Raw genomic sequence first — 23,106 nt, 5'->3', positions numbered from 1 at the left:
AATAATGGAGAAGGAGAAGGGGGGGGGGAGAAGAGAGGGAAGGAGGGAAAGGAAAGGGAGGAACTCGAGATGAGTCCAAGGAAATCCCACGAGGCAGGTCTCTGTGATTGCAGAACTTGTGCTTCATAGCACTACAGTTTGTGTAGGTTCTTGGGTTAGGCATAATGAGTAAATGGATGCTGAGTAAGGAATATAGGCACATCAACTATCTGGAGAACCTCTAAGGGTAATATACGTGTGTGTGTGTGTGTGTGTGTGTGTGTGTGTGTGTGTGTGTGTGTGTGTGTACTTGCTTTTTATTGCTGTGATAAGACCACAAGCAACCTGGGAGGAAAGAGTTTATACTTGGTTTACAACATCCCTATTACAGTCCATCATTCAAAGAAGTCAGAGCAGGAACTCAAGGCAAGAACCTGGATATGAGAACTGGAGCAGAGACCGGGGGAAGGCTCTTCCAGTCTTCTTTTCTTTCTTTTTCTTGTTTTGGTTTTTGAGACAGGGTCTCACTATGTAGCCCTGGATTGCTTTGTAGACCAAGCTGGTCTCAAACTCAGAGATCCACTGGCCTCTGCTTCCAGAGTGTTGGGATTAAAGGTGTGTGCCACTATACCCTATGCTAGTTTATTTTCTTATGTACCTCAGGACTACCTGCCCAGGTATGGTACTATACCCACAGTGGGCTGGGCCCTTCTACATCAATCATCAGTCAAGAAAATGCCCTGTAGACCAATATGATGGGGACATTTTGTTTGTTTGTTTTTTGAAGACAGGGTTTCTTTTCTTTTTTTTTTTTTTGAGACAGGGTTTCTCTGTGTAGCTTTGCGCCTTTTCCTGGATCTCGCTCTGTAGATCAGGCTGGCCTCGAACTCACAAAGATCCACCTGCCTCTGCCTCCTGAGTGCTGGGATTAAAGGCGTGAGCCACCACCGCCCGGCGAAGACAGGGTTTCTTTATGTAGCTTTGGAGCCTGTCCTGGAACTCGCTCTATAGACCAGGCTGGACTGGAGCTCAAGAGATCTGAGATCCACCTGCCTCTGCCTCCTGAGTGTTGGGATTAAAAGCATGTGCCACCACTGCCTGGCAATGGCAACATTTTTTTGAACTGATATTCCTTCTTCTCACATGACTCTATCTTGTGTCAAGTTGATTAAAAAACAAAACAAAACCCCCAAAAACTAACCAACCCAGTGCGTGTGGCATGTGTGCCCACTGATGCCAGCGGTATCAGATTCCTTGGAGCTGGAGTTACAGGCATCTGATGTAGATGCTGGGATCTGAACTCTGACCTTCTGATAGAGCATCAAGTGCTCTTGACCTCTGAGACATCTCTCCAGCCCCAGATGATGATGATGGTGATGATGATGTTATTATTTTAAAAGACAGAATCTCATGTAGTTCAGGGTGGCCTTACGGTCCTAGATCCTTATGCCTCTGTCTCCTCAGTACTGGTATTATAGGCATGAGGCACTATGCCCAGCTTCTATTAGGCAATTTCAAGCTGGAAAAAGAAGAGCCCTAAAGTAGTTAGGTTCAAACGGTTGAAGAGCCACCCTACTGCTACTAAGGAGCAGGCTTCTTTTGTACAGTTGTGCTGCAGAGATGAGCAGGATAAAAGATAAACTGGACTGCTTATCTCTTTCACCTCAAAATAGTCCAAGATCAAGTTCAACCCTCCAACTTATGAATGTGGCAATGGAAATAGCATTTAGAGAGTATCAATCCCCTCTGCCTGGTGACATGAATTCCACCCCACCGCTTCATGTGCATCCTCCTAAGCTTTAAACTCTGGATTAGAGTGTCAAATACATCCTTTAGATAACTGAAGGTTCTCCAGAGCATCACAAAATTAGAAAGGAATTCTTGAACAACTATTCTAAACCTTCCTCATCAGGAAGTCAGTCTGGAATGCCATGCTAAGAGCTGGGCTGGCTTCTGATATTACCAACACTTCTGGCATCTGAAGGGTTACTGAGTACACTTTAGCTGGAAGTGTCATTCTCCCAAGTGGCTTGCCAGATGTCTCCTGTCCCCAGTCAGGCACATGTCCCTCTTTAGGGAATCACAGGGAGCACTCTCACAGTAGGTGCTCTCAGCATCCATCTTCTTTTGGGGTACTCACTTAGCAAGCCAAACTGGAAAAAGCAGGAGAGGCCGAGCCCTAGAATGATCCCCACATCTGTGCCTCCAGTGGGTCACACAACACACTAGCAATTCCCTAGGAAGCTAGCTAGGTGCTGACACCTCACAGCCACCCTGCAAGGCAAAGGTGCTAGCAGCTCCTTTCACAGCAGAGGTCAGAGAGCCTGCCAAGGGCTGTGAACAACTGCAGCCAGAGCCGACACTACTTTCTCCAGGACGAACTGTCAATGCCCCAGAGGAAGGCGGGCCAACTTAAGTCACCTCCTCCTTTCCTTTTAGACAGATTCTGATAGAACAAATAATGCCTCCACTGCTCCAGACCTCTTGGTTTCCTTAAAAACAAGCTTAAAGCTCTGTGTACTAGCTCATACCTGCAATCCTAGCACTTAGGAGACAGAGGCAGGATTTCCCAAGTCTCAAGTCAGCTTGGACAGTATAGTGAAAGCTTGTCTTGAAACACAAAACAAACAAACAGCATCACTCAAGGTTTCCTCCACCCCTTCTTGTACTCATGGCCATCACTGTGATTTTCTAATTAACAGTTATTCTCTCATGTTTCCAACAGAGCTTCAAAGGGGGCCCTTTCAATTAAATTACTCATGCTCCTGGCACTCCTCAGCTTAGAGCACCTTGATTTAGGGCGAAACAGGAAGGAACCCTGGCCTTCCCCCATCTAACCCTTCCATATGACAGGAAAGGGAAGGCGGCTGTGTCATCACACTGCAGAATGAAGGAGTCTGGCAAGTCGAGGATCTTGAGACTGAATTCTTGGCCAGTGCAGCTGGGGGAAAGGTAGAAAAGGCCACTGGATCCAGGTACAGGTACGTAATGCCCTGCCTGGAATCCCATGCACACTGACTGGAGCTGACCTCACCTGGGTCCTGCAGAGGTATTTTGGTATAACCAGGTGGTAGAGGAGAACCAGCTGGCTTGGGGAAGCATCACAACAATTCTTTGTCCTTTGAAAAGAAGATCTGGCCTCCCTGCTTTATTTAAGGAACAGGTGTGTGCAAGCTAAAGCAGACAGTTAAAAGATGCTCTATTTTTATCACCAAAAACACACTACAGAAGTTCTTCAGGCTTAAAATAAACTAAGAAACCAGGCATGATGGTATACATAAGCCTAGTACTCGGGGGGTCTCAGGCAGGAGGACTGTGAGTTTGAGGCCAACCTGGGCTACATAGAAACTGCCTCAAAAAACACAATAAAATAAACTGAATATCCACTGGCATAGATTTAAAACAACTTGTTAAAGTTCCAATGGCTAATTCAGTCCCTCTACGTCTATTTTGGCCTTACTTAACTAGCCATTGAAGGCAGAAACAACAGCACCATGCTGTTCTTAGGGGGGACAGCATAAAGAAACGGACTTAATAAGCTAGACCCTGTTTGAATGAACACACTGAATGGGCTCACTGGTCTAAACATGTGCACATGAACAGTGAAAACTAGCAACTTTCTGCACATGGGAGTGGCAGCTAGAAGACCGGCCTCAAAAGCTCACTCACTCCACTGCAGTGGTGGTAAACCAGACCAGGTATTCACTTGTTTGTTTTTGAGACAAGAGCTCATGTAGCCAGACTAGCCTCCAAGTCACTATGGAGCTGAGGCTGGCCTTGAACTGACTGTTCTACCTTCACCTCCCAAGTGCTGGAATTATAGGCAAGTACCATCCTGCTCTGCTGGGAAGGGGTTTAACTCTCTGAGCCTTAGTCACCTCATCTCTAAGACATGAATGGGTTCTGTTTCCTGATCCAGTCAGCTGTGAGGAAGCAAGCATGCCTCACACTCCTGCCCTACTGAGACCAAACCTATTCCCATGCCTTCCTCACCAGGATACCTTAAATGTGCTCCAAAATAAACTCATCTATAAAATAGGGCTGGGTTAAAAAAGAAAAACCATACAAGTGAAAACATAAACCTCCAGCATACTCTCTGTGATCTGGCCTTGTCTTCCCATTTCTGTGGCAATCACAGTACAGACTGCACTCATATGACAAGATTTTGGTCTCTCCTCCCCACTCTGAATTCCACACCGTACCTGAGAAAGCTTTCCCCACAAACTCTCCATCTTCAATTGTCTGTCTGCCTGGTGCTCCACCCATGTTAGCTTTACATTACCAATTCCTCAGGGAACTTTCCTAGATGTCTCAGCTCAGGGCAAACTTTGTTCAATAACCCCTCGGTATCCAGTATCTTCTCGTCAGATAATATTTAAAATACATACAAGTTTATGTTCAGAACCTATCTCCAAGGAACACATGAACTAACTACCTACATCCAGGACACCTAAAACACCAGGCAGCAGACAAGTGCTCGTTGGTCTCAGCACTGAACCAAATGTTGCCTTCCTAAAAGGGTGAAGGTGCTTGTACACTGAAGTCAAAATGCTTCTTTAGAAGAGGTATCTGGTCTTACAGCTCACTCAGTAGGACTAAGCTCAGAAGCACACACTGAGTTTTTCCGAGCAAGTTACAAAGAGTTCTTATCACACTGCACTTGTCTGTCGAAACCAATATCCCTCCCAGGAGTGTGGGCAGTCCAACTCCCCAGCTGGTTTTCATTCACACTAGAAACCTTAACTCCGTTCTAGGCCTCACAAAACGAGAGCTGTGTCCACACAAAGCCACAACAACCAGCCAATTCACTGAATCCAATGAAATAAGCCAATTCACTGGGGGGACACAAACTGTCAAACTGGTTACTTGGTGCCTTATAGACCAAACAATGCGTGATTCAAACAGTTCACTTTTCAATAGGTTGTCTTGTCATGTGGCAGCTACAGTAAGTGAAAGATTTTCTTTATCACTGTTTTTTGTCTTTTTATTAAACACCAGAGTAAGAACATATCTGACAGAAGGGTAAATAGCCAATAATGTCTAGCCTTTAAATAGTGGTCAAACACAGCAAATTTCAGCACACTGAATGAGCCTCAAGGGCACAATTGTGGAACAAGGCTCTGCGGCCTGCTTTTTGGCTTTAAAATAAGAGCTGCTGGTCCCGATCTCATCTTTGCAAATGCACAGCCTTGGGAGACAGAGACATGAGCAGCAGCAGCTTTAGACAAAGCTCTATTCACAGCCGCCCAAGAGCAATCTTGGAGTTTCAATTTCATTCAGTTGCGTGCGGAAGGCTCCCACTGAGGGTGGGCTGCTGAATGGTTCCGTTGGGAAAAGGACCCAAGAAGGAGCACTGGCTTTACAGTCTGTACTTTCATTAGAAGAGATGAAAGCATCCCTCTCTCTGACTCTAGTTCTATAGTGAGGTACTAATCTAGCAAATTAGCAAGTGTACTGAGTGTTTTTTTTTTTTTTCTTCTCTTTTTTTCTCCTCATCACATTGGTACCCAGAGCAGAGCTTCTCTTCATTAAGGTGGTTGCCGGGGCGAGCACAGAGCAAGCATCTGAATCACTGTGGGTTAAACCTTGCACCAGAGAGGAAGTGGTGTGGTCAGGAGGCCCACAGCAGTCTCCTCGCTAGTATAACGCCATGTTCCACCTGCTGCTGGGGCATCTCATCTTATGCCATGCTTCAGCCTCATCCCTCTCCCAGGTCTAGTTCCATGGTGAAAACAGCCCAAACTTCTGGCCTACAATACCCATCCCTCTGAGGACCATGTTCCCTTTTATAGAAGGAACCAGAGGAGGGATATCATGTGCTCAAGGTCCAAATGAGAAAGCAGGGAATTGGGATCTGACCCCAGGACCTCATTCTCAGGGCCTCAGCAGCTAATATCGACCCACATTCTACCTGAGCCATCTTAACATGAGCTCTGTCCACAGGCCATCCCTGGTAGACAGATGGTCTCTTCAAAGCCACTGTATAGATCTGGCTGCCCTATCTGGGTGCTATGGCCTGGGCCAAAAAAGGAGGGGGGGGGCACTTCCCTTGCAGGAGGGTCTGAGTTGTTTTCTATGACCAGCTGAAATCCAGAATGCTTCCCCCCACACTTCAAATAAATGCTGTACTGCTTTGTCATGCCAATAAAAATCAAAGGATAAATTCCCCACGGAGGGTGGCTTGCACTCTCTGCCCTGATAGTATCTTGCTCTTCCAGTAAAACAAGTGTCAGTCTGCATTCCCAGTGGCAGCAGTCCTAACAGTCCTTGTTCTGTGGCAAAGGCTTTCATCTTCTCTGCAGGGATGACAAAGCAGCCCTGCTCATTCCAAAGCACCACTCTCCAAGTCAGGGAAACACAATGCCAGCTTCTACCCATTTTTTCCCTAAGGATACTCCTAAAATGACTGCTGGCACACCATGTTTCTTGGGACAGAGGAATAATTTCCGTCTGATTTGGAGAGGTGAATAACTCAAGACAGGCTGGAAGCTGGTACTTCTTGCCTGCTGATCTAGCAGCTGGGGACATGTTTGGTCCCCAGCAGGGATACAGCTCAGGATGCAGAGACTAGCTGTTTCTGCTGAGTAAAGCCTTTGCCACAATGATATCTAGAAATCACGTCTTGTTTGACAATTTTTAAAAAATTATTTATTTTGATTTGAGAAAGGTTCCAGGCTGGCCTTAGGTTTGGTAGGATCCTCCTGTCTCTTCCTCTTGGCTGGGATTATAGATGTGCACCACCACACTTTTTTTTTGGTGGGGGGAGGGGTTTCAAGACAGGGTTTCTCTGTGTAACAGTCCTGGCTGTCCTGAACTCACTCTGTAGACCACGACTGTCTCTGGCATACTTGGTTTTATGTGGTGCTGGGACTGGAACCCAGTGCTTACCAAAGGCTTGGCACACTCTACCAATTGAGCTACATCCCCAGTCTGGAAATGTGTTTTCAAAGCACTGTTTGCAGTATTAAAAATATTGCAAGAAGTCAGAAAAAGACTTATAACTCAGTGTGCTATTATGCCACCTTCCTAATCCCCAGGTGTGCAAACACCCCCACAAATCAGAAGACTGTCAGCACTCACATAAGCTATTCCGGTAACAGTTTTTACAAGGAGTAGAGGTGGAAGAAAGCCAAAATGTTCAAAATGCTCAGATTTGGTATCATCAAACAGAAGAAGTTGGGGGAAACACAGGGAGGTTGGTTAGCTTCCTAAACAAGAATGATTTTCACTGGGTCTTCCCTCCAAGTTTTGAAAAACAAAATCCAAAAGGCAGACATGGACCCCGAGTAGACAGCAAGCTGTGGAAAAACTAAATTAAATGGGAAGAATGTAGTGACCTGAGGCAGGCGCCCAAAACCCACACAACACTTTCTTTCTGACACTGCACAGACAAGAAAGCCATGGAAGCCCTGGCTAGTAGTGACTGAGGAGCACTCTGCATGTCCAAGGTCACAATGGTGTTATGCTCCTCCACCTCCCAGGTCCCTGGGCTACCACAATGGCCTCTATGCTACCTCTCAGTACTCCAGATTATACTCCAGATACTTTTGATATGGTGTGTCATTTTTTGGCAACTTCCCTCTCCAAGGTCCTTGTAAAGCCTCACTTGAGTGACTGGTCTCTGCTGTTTCCTGGCAGGGAGGGGAATGAGCACCATCCTGTGTATAATGCTGACCGTAGGTTATTATATCTCTGTCAGAGTCTCACCAAGATGTCATTCTCTGAACAGTACTTCCCTACTACAAATGGCAAGGGGCGGAGGGTAGGGGGTGGGTGTGGGTGTAAGTGGTTGATACTTTCTGTCTCAAAGCCCAGGCCTAAGAGGACAGGGAACTACCTCTAGCTCTCTGCCTTGCAAACACCAAGCTGTAGTCTACAGTAAGAAAAGACATTTCATCTGCTACTGACATGTAAAACACACTAGTAACTTCTTTCCCTTGTTGGTCCCTATCCCTGTAATGCTTGTGGTCCCTGAAGTTCAGAGACTCAGTAATGGAAGAACTGATTGCAGATGGATGAAGTAAGGGGCATGTAAAATCTCCTTTTACAAATATGGATAAACTCCATGCTGAAATTTTTTTTTTCAAGTCATTTTAGCACTTGCACAGATTTGTGTGTGCAGAGAACCATCCACTCCTCAGTAATGTAAAATGCAGCACCCTTTTGTGATCAGCATGGGAAAGCAGCATTTGAGAGCCATACAGATGATGTATGTTCAGGCCAAGGGGTGCAAATTTGCAATCTTCAAGGGAGCAAAGAGTATCCGTAATGTCACTGGCTTGGCCACTTGTCAAGACATTTAAGAGCTCTACATCACCTGCTCATTTGGGTAAAGACTGTTCAAGGCAAAGGCAAATCCAGGATACCTATCTTAGGTGCTAACCACATGAGAACGGCCAGTAGTAGACATCTAATGCACAGGCTGACTCTTACCGCAAGGCCAAAGAATAAATGCACATCCAGTGGTTTTTAAAAACCATGTTGTCCCTGAATAGTTGTCATCAACCAAATCACCAAGACGCTGTGCAAACCCCTACTGAGTCATCCGAAACTGCGTCTTACCTTGGTGTTCCTCCTTAGACTTCGAAGGATATTCCTCCTCCTGGGGTCCTCATCTGTTTCATATGGAATGACAGCATTGTCCCCTTTATAACCCTGGGATGCCTGATCCTCCTCTTTCTTCCGGATGGGTCCCAGCTCATCATCACTCCCCACACTAAAGCTGGTGCGGTAACTAGCAAAGCGCCCCAGCCGGGTGCATCTCGTCCTGTACAGCACAGGCTTACTCACGGCTGATATCTTCCGGCCCCGCTCTAGAGAACTCGTGTCCATTTCACTGTCAGAACCATTGCCACTACCATTAGACTGGGCTTTGTTGATGTTCCGAATGGTTATGATCTTGCCCTGGGTGCTGTCGTGGGGCACAGAGTATATGTTTTCTTCCTCATTCCTCGGCTTGACCACAGCATCCATTGGCTCTGCGTAGTCAGAAGGATCAAACCCGTCCTGAGGCAGCCAGGGGCTAGAAGACACAGACTTCCTCTGTCCCTCCCGATGGCCTTGGTCTAGGTAGGAGAGATCTTTTGTGATCTCAAAATGGACAGGAGGCTTTGGTTTGACTGGTGGAGGTACTTTGTTGTTCAGTTTACTCTCAAAATTGCTCATTATGAAAGACAGCCCATCATTTCCCTCCAGCTCCATAGAGAACTTGGAATGGTCTTTGGACAGGGAGGGCAATGTTGCATCTTCCCGAAACAGGTGGTACGATGGAGGCTCCACGTCTTCTTCTGAATCCTGTAAGTTTGAGTTGCAGAGTGGTGACCCGGCCCTGGGGGAGTTGAACACTTCTTCAGTGGTGCTGCAGGCCTCAGCAACATTATCATACATGTGCGTGGCCTCGATTATGTTCTTTTTCTCCACCACGTCTTTAAAAAAGGGGTGAAAGATCTCAAGTTTATGCTGGGGCTGGCTACAAGGGATGCTTGTGAACCTCCCATCAATTTCTTGGGCAATCTCCTCCCCCTCTGTCAGCTGCTCTCGACTTAAGTCATTGTCCAGGACATCTATAGCGCCATCAGTGAGTGCAACAAGCTGGATGGGGATAATATCCTGCACTTCACAAAGAAAGGCACGTAACATCGCCAAGGAGGCCTTACGTTTGGCTGAATAAAAAACAATGTACCCATGAACCAACCGGCTCTTTCGGATGCTGAACGAGGAATGGTATGAAAGAACAGACAGCTCAATGCGCTTCTTGTGTAGTCCAATCGGAAGTTCAAGTAAAACAGAGTTGCTGCTCCCACAGTGGGAAGATTTACAGGTTTGGGACTGCAGGACAGGAGAGAGTATGTCATCTGCACTAAAGGGATCGCCACACATCAGACACATGACAATTCGAAGGTCCACATCAGCCAAGTCTTTGATACTAGCAGTGGAGCTGACCAGGTTTAAGTTGCGCTTAGAATCCAGGAGTCCCTTCAGAACTTGACTGATCTGCTTCTCATTAATATTGCGTCCGTAACCAATGCCAGCAGAAGCAGGATCAAGAAAGACACACTGCAGTTTGCTAGCAATCTGTTGGCCTTGTTGTATTAAGCTGTGCAGAGTCTCTCCACTTGTGTCCCCCCTCTTGTTCACTAAAATTAAGGTCAGGGGGAGGTGAACTAAGTGATTATCCCGCCTGCCCAGTGTGGACTCTCTGCTCTTCTCTATACTCTCCACCACATAGGACAGCGACTCCTTTGAATTGTAAAGGCAGAGGCAGCCATGGGGTTGGAAGGTTGGTGTCTGGAAAGAGTTCACAGGAAGCCTGACGTTACCCTCTATTGGCCTCAGGGACAGCTCATACATTTTACCATCTATCACATACTTGTCGTCATTTGTACAAAGAGCTCGAATTTCATTGGCCAACTCTCGGGCAAGGCCATCTTTGCCTAAGATAACCAAATTGATCCTATCGATATTGGGGTCTGACAGAGAGTTCTTCTGATTCCTGTCAGATGGCCGGATAAAGCGAGAACTGATCAAGTGCTCAATCTTAGCATCTACACAAGCTGGGCAGCTTGGGCATGTCTCCTTCGTGGGGTGGTACACAAAGTGAATGTGCTTCAGAATGAGGGCATCGCGCTCTGCCTGGAGCTTCTGCAATGCTTTAAATCTCTGCTCTTCCCCCAAAACATCCTGGATGACACCCATCTTTTCCTTGCTGGGTTTGGCATCCAGCTCCAACTCATAAAATAATTCTGAGTACTCCAAAAGCAACTCCTGGAACTCTTCCTTTGCTCGGTCTATAATCTGTTTTTGGTGTTTGCCATAGATGTCCATGTACACTGATTCTTCCAGCCACTGGTAAAAGTCTTCATTCATAATAAAACTACGAGCCTCTTCCCAAGGTTTCCCGGGAGTTATGAAAGGAGAGGTCTCCAGGTTTTCTTTGAATGCCTTTCGCATCTCAGCTCTCTTCCTCTCGTTCCTCAGCTTCTCCAAGTGGGTCTCATACAGCTGCTCAGCAGGGACAGTATCCATCAAGTCAAAGGGAATCCTCTCATTTTCCATGTTGTCAATGTGGCTGGTGGCGTCCCATGGTGTCTCTTCAAGCACAACAAACCACTTCAAGAACTCTGGCTTGGTCTCTAAGAGTTTTTTGGCTTTAATGCAGCTCAGGTGGTCTACTTCATCTAGATTAGGTATGAGGGCTTCAAAAGCCAACGGCAGGGCTGCCAGGTATAGTTTTCTCCGGCGCTCAATATGCTCGTGCTTGAGGCGGTGGATGTGCTGCAGGAAGAGCTTCTTGGCCTTCTGTGTCCCTTCTAGGTAGACATAGTCTTGGTACTCAGGGGAGGCCTGCATCTTTCGGCTGACATTCAGCCAGTTCTCATTGTGATTTTTCACAATTCGGCTCACCAACCACTCATATTTGTCCTTTGCTGTAGCTATTTGCTGACTCTGCTGCTTGAGAGCTTCAAAGTAAGGAATGATTTTTGTCTTCCCTCGACTCTTATCAATGAGTTGCACTAAAGTACTGAAAGCCAAGTCCACATTCACATTGGATCTTGCTGAGGTCTCTACAACCTGGAGGTTCTTTTTGCTTAAGGCAAAAGTATGTGCATCTCTAATGTACCGCTCAACACCCTCATCACACTTAGTCAGGACCACCACTATGGGCTTTTTTGTTTTTGCAAGCTGATTGTAGAGATTGGAGACAAACTTGAGCTGGTCATCGAAGTTCCTGTTCATGCCCCTGCTAACATCAATGCCCAGAAGGAAGCCGTCAACCAGCAGCTTTCCATCTGGCATCTGTTTCTGCTCAAAGTCCTGTTCCAGCCCCAGCTGGTCAGTGCAAAAATACATGAGTTTTTCAGCTGATGCGAGCTTGGTGGCTGCAGCTCTCTTGATGTAGGGCTGCAGTGCCGTGCTTCGATGAGGTTGAAAAGTCTGATCATCAATGAACTCAGTCTGCTCCACAATGTGCATTTTACATTCCACACAGTCCTCCAGGGAGCGGCTAACTTCTCCCCAGTAGAGAAAGTGGTCATTATTGACCACCCGCCCACCAAAGTCACTGGTGCTGAGAACAGAAGTGTGGTCCAGGTGAAAATCATCTGCACTTGGGCGCACGAAGCGGTTACATAGACAAGACTTCCCAATGCCGCACTGGCCTTTCTCCTTCTCAGTCCCGGACAATCCCACCACGCTGATGTTGTAGGTGGGGATTCGAACATCTTGCTTTCTTGCCATCATCATCTTCGAAACATCCTGCCACAATCAGCTACTTCCGAGATCAGATTAGTGTTCTGCAGTAGAGTGACAAGACTTCTCAGCAGTGCCAGTGGAGGCCCGCTGCCCAAGCAGCCCAAGTGTCAGGTCCCATAGTGTTGTAAACCAGTATGATGTCAGTTCTTACTTCTTCTCATCGCCAAATAGCCAACATGTCTGCCTAGATGGAGGGGGGAAAAGAAAAACCATCACCATCCAAACTCTAGTTTAACCATTAAATTACAATAAAAGTATTTTTTAAGCTAACAAATATTTAGTAAACCTAATATGCTAGGCCTTATGCAGGGTGAGTGATTAAAGCTGACATCAGAGTTGTTGAGACAGTTCAGAGGGTAAAGGTGTTTGCTGTGTAAGCCTGACAACCCCAGTTCAATTCCTGGATCCCAATGAAAAAGGGGAGAACCAATTCCCCAAAGTTGTCCTCTGAATTCCACACACGCTGTGACATGTGCATGCCTATACAGGAGGGGGTACACACATACACCATACACAATGATAATGATAATAATAAAAAGGCTAATATCAATGTGTTTTCAAACAGGTATAGTCTAAACCAAGACAGGAAGATATAAATAAGGAGAGTGTAAAACACTAATGTGACAAGTGAGGGCTCTATAGGAAATGTGGCTAACTCCAAGGCAGGGTGGATACAAGAAATGTCTTTCGTTTTGTTTTGTTTTTGAGACAGTTTTCCTGTGTAGCTCTGGCTATCTTGGACTTGAACTCAGAGATCCACCTGTCTTTGTCTCCCAAGTGCTGAGAATAAAGGCATGTGCTACCATGTCTGACTAAGCAAGAAATGCCTTGGACAAGTAAAAACCATGGGACAATGGTGTCATCTTGAAGGGGCTCCCATGAGTAAGGTCTAGGATTATCTGTGAACCAAAAAAATTATACATTAATGAATTATAGCTTACTGCAAAAAATATGAACTAAAGCCCAAACAATTGGATCAGACGAGAGTCATGATGGAAGGTTAAATGTAGGAGAAATCTTTGAGAGGCAGGATGTTGACAGGTAATTCAAGTGTCTCCTAAGACTGCCTATTAATTATCTGGAAGAAAAAAGTCCTCAATAGTAACTATAGGGGAGAAAGCAGATAACGCCTTCACTCGGTAATCAAAATTCACATCATCAGTGTGGTACGGAAGCACTGAGGAGACTGAGGCAGGAAAAGCACTAGCTCAGGAGTAGCCTTGGCTACAGAAAAAGAATGGGGAGGAGAGAAGGGAAAGGAGGGAGGAAAGAGCAAAGCTTCCAGGGAAGACTCATAATATTGCTTTCAAAATTTACTACAAAGCTACAACAATCAAAACAGTCCTGCAGTGACATAAAGATAAAGACCAATGAAAAAGAAACAAAGCTCACAGCTAAATCGTCATACATATCACTGAATGACTTTTTTTGGGGTGGCGGGGGGTGGGGGGAATGTGGTTTGAGACAGGGTCTTACTTACGTAGCCCTGAAACTCACTATGTAAACCAGGCTGGCCTCAAACTCAGAGAGATCTACCTACCTCTGCCAGTATGTCTGGCTGGCTAAATGACTTTTGACAAGGCTGTTGAAAACCATTCATTGGGAAAGAACATACTTTTTTTAACAGTTGGTGCTGGGGAAAGTGAATCTTCACACAGGAAAGGACGGAGGTAGGTCTTTATCTACATCATATACAGAGGCTAACCCTAGAGCTGAGGATGTGACTCAGATGTTAGAGTGCTTATCTAGCATGTGATAGGCACTAAGTTCAATTCAACAACAACAAAAACAACTCTAGCAGTGTGTGGTGGTGCACACTTTTAATCCCTTAAGCACTTGGGGAGTAAGAGGCAGGCAAATTTCTGTGAATCCAAGGTCAACTTAGTCCACACAGTGAGTTTCAGGGTATCCAAGACTACACAGTAAGACTGTGTCTCAAAAAAACCCAACCAACCAACGAAACAAACAACTCTAAATGGATCAAAACTAAAACTACAAAATGTAGAAGAAAACCTAGGGCAAAAGACCCCCATGAGCAATGGTGGGTGGTGTATAGATGAGAGCTGGCCACCAAGCCCATCGAAGATGTAACCCCATCAAGCAGATACTCTGACTGTACATGCATACTGCATGCACATAAACACATCTACACATGCACATACATAATACATACACTCAATTCTGAAAACGATTTATAACAGTAGACTATTTCTATCTTAAGAGTTGTCAGAACCAGAAAGTGTAATGCTGGTTGCCATGGCTGAGGGAAGGAGTGAACAAGGACCCTGCATTCGCACAAAAAATGAAGTCACAGGGATGAGATGGTAATGGTAAAATATTATGAATATTTTAACACTTATGAACTGTGTACTAAAAATGGCTAATTTTGTGTTACATGCCATTTACACAATAAAATTAATTGGGCTGAGAGGATGTAGATCAGTGATATAAAGAACACTTGACTAGGAAGAATAAATCAGAAAAAAAATCAATACAAGTGTTTACGAAGTGGATGGCTATACTGAGATAAAGTATCCCTACTTTTAGAGAAGTTATACTAAAATATTTTGGGGGGAAAGAGCCAAAATGAATGTAAATGTTCAGAAAAAAATTCTGTTTGAAAAAGAGTAAGAACGCTAATGAGGGACTATAACTGTGTCTCAGTAGAGTGCTTGCTTAGTAGGAACAAAATCCTGGGCTTGATCCTCACCCCACATAAACCGCAAGTGGTAGTGCCTGCCTGTAATCCTAACACTTGAGAGGTACACACAGAAGATCTGGCTATGCAAGGTCACAGACAATGCTGCGCGTCATATGAGAACCTTTCAAAATAAAACAAGCAAAACCATTGCAAATGAATAAAATGTTAATAGGTAAATCTGGATTAAAGTATGTGTGCTGGCTAGGTTTATGTCAACTTGACACAAGCTAGATTTATCCAAAAGGAGGAAAGTTCAATTGAAAAAAATGCCTCCATAAGATTTGGCTGTATGTCCTTTTCTTAATTAGTGATTGATGGGGGAGGGCCCAGCCCACTGTGGGTAGTGCCACCCCTAGGCTGGTGGTCCTAGATTCTTTAAGAAAGCAGCTAAACAAGCCATAATGAGCTAGCCAGTAAGGAGCACTTCTCCAAGGCCTCTACGTCAGCTCCTGCCTCCCTCCAGGTTCCCGCTCTTCGTGAATTCCTGCCCTCACTGCTTTTGAAGATGAACTGTTATATGGAATGGTGTGAGTGAAATAAACCCTTTCCTCTTCAAGTTGCTTTGGTCATGGTGTTTCATCACAGCAATAGTAACCCTAACTAAGACAGCATATATGATACTCCTTTGTGTTGTTTTTACTGTTACAACGACAAATTCTCAAGAGTGTAAACATGCAGTGTAAAGTTTTCAAGTTTGTCCGTCTGTGACACTTATAAAGGAACAAGTACTGCAGTGGCTACAAAGGACGTGTAAGGCTCTTGACAGACAGACAGCCTTCTAGACTGACACAGCTCCACCACAGGTGATCACTGTAGAGCGTGCTAGACAAAGGAGTGGACTCTACAAAGACTGCTTCCTCAACAGACAAAAAGGTCAGCCTAGTTGGGGGAACCAGCAAGAATATAGAGGGCATGGAGAGAAGATGGGCCGAACACAAAACCAAGTATACAGGGGCTGGGCTGAGCCACTTAAAATAATGCAATCTCTCTCTCTCTCTTCCCCTCTCCCTCTCTCTGGTTTTTCGAGACAAGGTTTCTTTGTGAAGCCCTGGCTGTCTTGGAATTCACTCTGTAGATCAAGCTGCCCTTGAACTCAGAGATCCACCTGTCTTTGCCTACAGAGTGCTGGGATTGAAGACCCATCATGTGGCTAATAGTCTTTCACTGGCCAGGACAGGAAGAGGTAAGCACAGGATGAGGGGAGGAATTATAAGGGACCTAAAGTTTTAACAATTTCAGTCATTAACAAGCTGTTATCATGGTGTCACACAAAGTCTTCAGCAACCTTTCAGCTGATTAAGTAAAATAAACTGCCCTTGGCTACCTCTGCACACACAGGCCTCTCTGGCACCTAGTATTCTGTGGCATGGACACTTACTTGCACACTAAAGTGTGACTGTGTGACTGCCAACTCTGCAGCCAAGCAAACAGTCTCCTGAGACTATCTAAAATAGCAAGCAGACCAATTTTCTTTTGAATCTCATTTACATCTGGTAGGAAGCTGATATTCCGATAAACTTCATGCTTTTGTGCCTCACAGAAATGTCAAGAAATCAGATCCTTAAATTTTAAAGATTATTTTATTCCATGTGTATGAGTGTTTTGTTTACATGTATGTATATGCATCTTGTACATGCCTGATGTCCATGGAGGTCAGAAGAGAGTGTTGGATGCCCTCCAAAATGGAGTTATGCGTGTTTGTGAGCCACTATGTGGGTGCTGGGGGAAAAACCAAACAGAACTCAGGTTATCCGCAAGAGCAACAAGTGCTCTTAACTGGTGAGTCATCTCTCTTGACCAGTGAGTAGTTCTCAACCCATGGGCCATGACTCTTTGGGGGGGGGGGGGGGTGTCAAATGACCCTTTCATGGAGTTACCTAAAACCATCCGAAAAACACAGATACTTTAATTATTATTCATGACAGTAGCAAAATTACAGTTAAGAAGTAGCAAAGAAATTAATTTTATGGTTGGGGTCACCACAACATGAGGAACTGTATTAAGGGTTGCAGCATTAAGAAGGTTGGGAATGGCCAGGCAGTGCACTCCCTTAATCCCAGCACTCGGGAGGCAGAGGCAGGTGGGTCTCTGTGAGTTCGAGGATAGCCTGTCTAAGAATTGAATTCCAGTACAGCTAGAATTGTTACACTGAGAAACCCTGTCTCAAAAAACAAAAAAAAAAAGGGGGGGGTGTTTGAGAACCACTGCTTTAGATCCAAACATCATGGTTTTTCGTTTGTTTTTGTTTTGGTGCTTTTGTGTGGTGCTAGGAGTGGAACCAAATACTTTGCAACTGCTGAGCCACGCCTCCAGGCTCTTCACCAGTGAATTCTAAGTAAGCTCTTTGCTAAGCTAAGTCCCCAGTTCTCTCCCTTTCCCCTTCCTTTTATTGTTCCAACTTGGTGTAATCCTCCTGCCTCCGCTTTTTACTTTGACACAGGATCTCACAGACAAGCCTTGAACTCTGTTCTTCCTGTTCTAGCCTCTTACAGGTATGAACCACTCGGCTCAATAACACCACATTTTATTCTGAGGGACAAGAGAGGGAGCACTGCTGTCCACTGTGATGACAACCTCAAGTGGTCACAGGTCATGTCTAAACATTTTCCATGACAATTCGGAAAACCAAAACTTCTAAAGAAATCTGAGAAGATGTAGTATGTAAAAAACGACTATTTCAAAAGAGAAACTACAAGGTCTATGTGTGAACAGCTGCCTACAGACGACAAGCTTCAAGTCAAATTGCAGAAGTCAGCAGGAACAAGCAGGGCACCTGAGAGAAACCTTCCCTCCACTTCTCTAACGACTACCACATCAACAGAATTAAGAGCTGCCTGTAAATATCTCAAGGGTATTTACCCGTCCCCACACACAGAACAGGAAAGAGCCATACAAAAATCAACGAGCTTGGCACAGGGGTCTGTAGTGCGCACAGTTTGTTTTCATCTGTGACAAGAGGGTGACAGAGCTGGGAACGGACTGCTGATGAAGCCCCAAGAAGTCAAGGGTGCTCACCCAACAAAGCTCTTCCCTATCAAGTCCTCACCCCAGGGACAGGGTCACAAGGTCTCAAACTTACTATCTTGAAACATACTTAGCAACAGCGTCCTCCTTGGAGTGACTACTGCATGTAACTGGCAACCTGTGACTCGGCTCTCTGTACAGTGGGTCTAAGAACACATCCCTTCCCAGAAACCTCAGGGAGGACAATGAAACAACAAAAACACAGGCTCAAATTTGAAGCAAACATGCATCATCTGTTCAATCCTTGCTTCGTCTAATTTTCAAATGGCAGGATGGTAAGCTGCAGTAACCTGAAATGAAAAGAACCGCCCTAACTCTGAAGAGGATAGCTACTAACATGTATGCAGTTTTGCTGCTGTTTTGAGACAGGGACCCATCAGTAACTGAGGCTGGCCTTGAACTCTAATTCCTGCTCAGCCTTCTGGGCACATTAGGATTCCAGACAGATATGTGCCACCTTGTCTGAATACAACTGATAATTTAAACTCCAAATCATGTTCACAGCCACAAATGTTACCAAACTTAAAAATCAGCTGGCATGGAAGTAGTTAATTTTTGAGCACCTGATAACTTCTACTTGTTAGAAACCTAATAAGTTCCTTGCTGTAACTGCACTCTCAGCTTTGATGTCTGGATAATGCAGTTTTACTAGTTCCTCAATTGGACTGAATTACACAGTAAACAAAGCTGGTTATAAATCTAAGGATGTCTCAAACACTTAGTTTAGAGGAAATAACTTTAAGTGCCTGGCCACATTCACATTCAGCTTTTCAAAGAGGTGGCTAAAAAAAATTAGCAGAGCCACTAAACTTAATGATCAAAAGACCATAAAGAGAGCAGAGAGAACAAGGAAGGTGTGTCCACGACTTCATGATGTCCAATGTCCTCAAACTCACATCTGGTGAGAAACAATTTTTTTTTTAATTTTTTTTAATTAATTAATTATTTTTTTTTTAAAGAGACAGGGTTTCTCTATGTAACAGCCCTGGCTATACAGGAACTCCCTTTGTAGATCAGGCTGGCTTCAAACTTACAGAGATCTGCCTACCTCTGCCTCAGGAGTGCTGATACTAAAGGCGTGCACCACTAAACCCGGCTGAAAAACAAATTCCTAATGGGAAACTAAGGAACAAAATTAATTATGCATTCCAGTGATTTTCCAGCACTAGTCCTTTCAAAAGTGGAGAGTGAAAACAGAGGAAAAACATCTTTAAAACTAACTCAGGGGCTGGAAAGATGACTCAAATGGTTAAAAGTACTTTTTGCTTTTGCAGAGGACCTGAGTTTGATTCTCAGCACCCACATGGTGGCTTACAACCACCAGTAACTCCCTAGTACTCACATGGTGAACATTCATACACATACACTAAATCTAAAAAAATAAATAAAACGAACCCAAGCTGCTGTAATGGCTCATGCTTGTAATGCCAGCACTCAGGATGCTGAAGCAGTAGACTACTGTAGGTCCTGGCCACCCTTAGCCATATAACCTGTCTCAAAAAATATAAAAACAAATAAATAAAGATCTATTAAAAGGTTAAAAAACAGTAACTCCTTGTATTATTGAATTCTGCAGAACTACTGATATTAGGAAAACTAACAAAACACACAGCCTAAAAGCTTAATATTTAGTGCTAGGAATCAATTTGGAAAGAAAGATACTTCAGAAGTATCTTCAACTTTTTAATCACAACTGTGTGTTGCAGTAAAAACCATGCAAACACCTGTGTGTTTTGCAGACCTGGTAACCGGGTGTCTAGAATTATCTGTGGAACGTGTAGCACCGACTCTAAACTAGAGCATCTCCTCTAGAAAGAGGAAGACACTTTTTATCCAATACGCAGAGTAAGAAGCTGCACCATTCCCAAGATGGCACCAGAAAATGCCACTGTGACCCAACAGTTCATGGACCACTACAGCTAAGGGGCTGCGCCTGGACAAACACGTACACATACTACTCATAGTAACACAATGCTCCTGAGCTCTGGTCTAGAATGACCCACAAGACACAGAATTCTTACCTCTATCTATAATCAAAACTCCAGTGTCCAAATGTGAGAATATGTAGCAACCCCCAATGCCACCAGTAATAGCTAGGAAAAAAATCATTTCAAGGGCAACAACTCTTGAAAAGCACAGCACTTGCTACTCTCATTTCCTTCATCACAGTTGGGCAAAGAATGGAGACACATGCAAGCATCATAATGGAAAGGCATCTCCTAAACCTCTTCAACTTCAGTTTCTGAGTGTGTTTTAGAGGTGTCAATGATAATCAGTCAGTAAAATGTCTGTTACTCAGCTTTAGGGAAGCAAGCAGAAGGAAGAGATATATGCAGGATGCATATTCCCTGTCCCTTAAAGGAAAATAAAGCAAGCAGGGAGCACAAACCAGGTATCACAGTGCACATCTATAACCCCAGCAACTCAGGAGACTAAGCAGAAACACAAGTTCAAGGCTTGCTTGGACAACTTAGACCCTGTCTCCAAAGGATGGGAGAAAAAAAGGTAGGGCTCAGTGCTAGAGTATCTACCTAGTATGAGAGGCCACGGGTGCAATCCTCAACACCATTAAAACAGCAACAGAGTAGTAGTAACCCCTGTCCTCAGGGGTAGAGGCAGGAGGACTGTTGGTGTTCAAGATCCAGGCTGGGCTACAAAGCAAGATCCAGGCTGGGCTACAAAGCAAGTTCAAGCAGCATGGTTGCAATGAGACACTGTCTCAAACAAACAACATCCCAAAACCTCTGGGCTGGAGAGACGGTTGTGATTAAGGGCACATTCATTTATCTGCTATTTGTCTTGAGGACCCAGGTTCTATTCCTACAACCTATTCATCAACTCAAAATGGGCAAGCACGCACATACATGGTACACAGGCATAATGTAGGTACAACACCAATACACATTAAAATAAAAATGAAAAGAAAATCAGAAGGGGCTTATACTACCACCCTTCTCAAAGGAACTATTTAGCAATTACTGGTTGGTGGGATAGAGGGAATTCTTTTTTTTCAGTAGTGTTGGGCATGCTCCAGTAAATAATCTCCCACCTATGCTCATGTAAACAAGTTTTTGCCTTTCTTTTGGAATAGAGAAAAACTAGAGATGAAAAGACAGAAGTACAGTCCAAGGTCTTTATCCATGCAGCCCATGCACATGTGAAATCTAGCAGAACCTCAAATCTACTGACTTTTAAAGACATGGAAGCAAGCATCCAACTTAAGTACATGTGATAATCACCGGGAACTGACAGATACCAAGGACACCTTGTTTCTGGGAATCAGAATTGTAAGGGAATCTTAAATAATACCTTTAATTCTACTCACCTGCTTACCATGAGTGCTTTAGTTAATGACTGGTCAAAATCAACACGCTGACGGCTCCCAGGCTGGCCCGTTACACTACCTTCCCCCTTTCCTGCAGAGTCAGAGAACCATTTTATGTCACTCTTCAGAACTGGGAGACAACCTATCTATCAGCCCAATCCAGCACTTACCTACAATGCAAACTCAGTGTGCTGTAGTAAGTGCAATGCTGGAGACAGGGCTCAGCAGCTGACAGCACTTGCTGCTCCTGCAGAGGACCTGGGTTCAGTTCTTAGCACCCACATGGCTGCTCACAACCATTTGTAACTCCAGTTCTAGGGGATCCAATCCTGTCTTCTGACTTCTACAGTCATCAGGCATGCATGCACACAGTGCACAGACATACATGCAAGGCAAAACACTCATACGTAAGATAAAAATTTTTAATTTTTGGAAAAAAAACTAAAATAAAAAATTTGAAATGATGCCTGTCCCCCTTGATGTTATTTTATTTTTTGTTATATTATTTTTTTGAGACAGGGTCTCAAACTGGCTTCAAACTGACAGTGTAGCTGAGGATGACCTTAAACCACTCCAGGGTTACTGGGGTTAAAAGCATATATCACCTCAGCCAATGGATGGGGTGCTAATCAAGGGCTTCATGTATACTAGGCAAACACTCAACCAACTGAGCCGTATCATTAGTCTCATATTTCTGTTGGCAATACTGCTTTACCCAACAAATTATCATATTCTAATGAATTAATCAGCTCATGTAAAAGAAAATTCTACTTGAACATGGCAACTATAATTCTACCTTTCAACCCAGTAAGAGAGCTGAAATAATAGTATCTGGGTGTGCTGTGTGGAAAACCATGGGTTTATAAAGGAAGGAAAGACTGGCAGACAACACAGAGTCCTGCTAGCTGCTGCCTCTCATACAGGTCCTCTGACTCCTCCCTTCTGTGGGAGGGAAGGGTTCTTACAGCTAGGGAATCTAACAACATACATACATACACACACACACACACACACCCTCTGAAATATATCCGTTGGATTTTTAGAAAGACCCTCTGCAGACTCCAGAAAGCCCAGCCAGCAAAGCACCAGAAATCACAAAGCTTTTCATTAAGAACTGGAAATTCAGATGTCTGTTTTGAAAATACTCTGGCCTAACATTAATTTTTCAAAGAGCAGTTATGAAAGACCCTGACACTCTGTTCAGAGTATTTGCCAACAGCCTCTCTCCATTCGTTTCCCCGAGTCCTGGTGAACGTACCCTGAATTCCAGGGTTGGGAACAGAACTACAATGATGCTCTTACCATCCTAGCCAGCCCACACTCAGTACAGCATGTCTTTTTTCTACCCTTAACACAATTCTCAAGCTTTGAGGATAGCCAAACTCTACAAACTGGTCCTAAAGCAACAACATTTCTAAGCCAAATTAATCAGAGAATAGAATCAGATTCCCATAATCAATGAAGGGGGCCTTTCAGCAAAAGCACTTCCTTACACTTTATCCTCAGCAGCTGCAAGCAAGCAGCTTCAGAATTCTAGCCAGCCTATCTGATCATAGTATAAGACAAAAATAAACAAAGACAAATCAGAATCTGAGGAACTGCTCTTCCTGAGTCATTGGATCTCTCTGGGTTACCTGCCTGTTATATTGTAAAATATGTATCTGATTTTGTTCCTGTCTCCTGGCTTACTAAAATCTTTGGAATCTTCACAGTAATAAATGTTCTTTTATATGATGACAGCTTTCAAAGGGAGGCAGTTCACAGGGAAAATCAGGGTAGGATTAGATTGAGATCTGTAGTTCCAGCCTCTACAGAGCTGAATACA

At 44.4% G+C, this 23,106-nt stretch overlaps 1 protein-coding gene across 1 annotated transcript in view; it reads right to left on the bottom strand.

The window, feature by feature from the left end:
* The window catches only part of Arhgap35 (Rho GTPase activating protein 35), a 113,010-nt gene that overhangs the window by 48,898 nt on the left and 41,006 nt on the right, over positions 1–23,106 (bottom strand). Inside the window, exon 2 of the mRNA XM_059281218.1 lies at positions 8,542–12,415. Coding sequence (XP_059137201.1) covers positions 8,542–12,222 — 3,681 coding nt within the window. The 5' untranslated portion in view covers positions 12,223–12,415. The remainder of the gene's footprint in view (positions 1–8,541; positions 12,416–23,106) is intronic.

This window comes from Peromyscus eremicus, chromosome 1 (genome assembly GCF_949786415.1).
Source record: "Peromyscus eremicus chromosome 1, PerEre_H2_v1, whole genome shotgun sequence".
Classification (NCBI taxonomy): domain Eukaryota; kingdom Metazoa; phylum Chordata; class Mammalia; order Rodentia; family Cricetidae; genus Peromyscus; species Peromyscus eremicus.
This window is presented reverse-complemented; position numbering and strand designations above follow the sequence as displayed.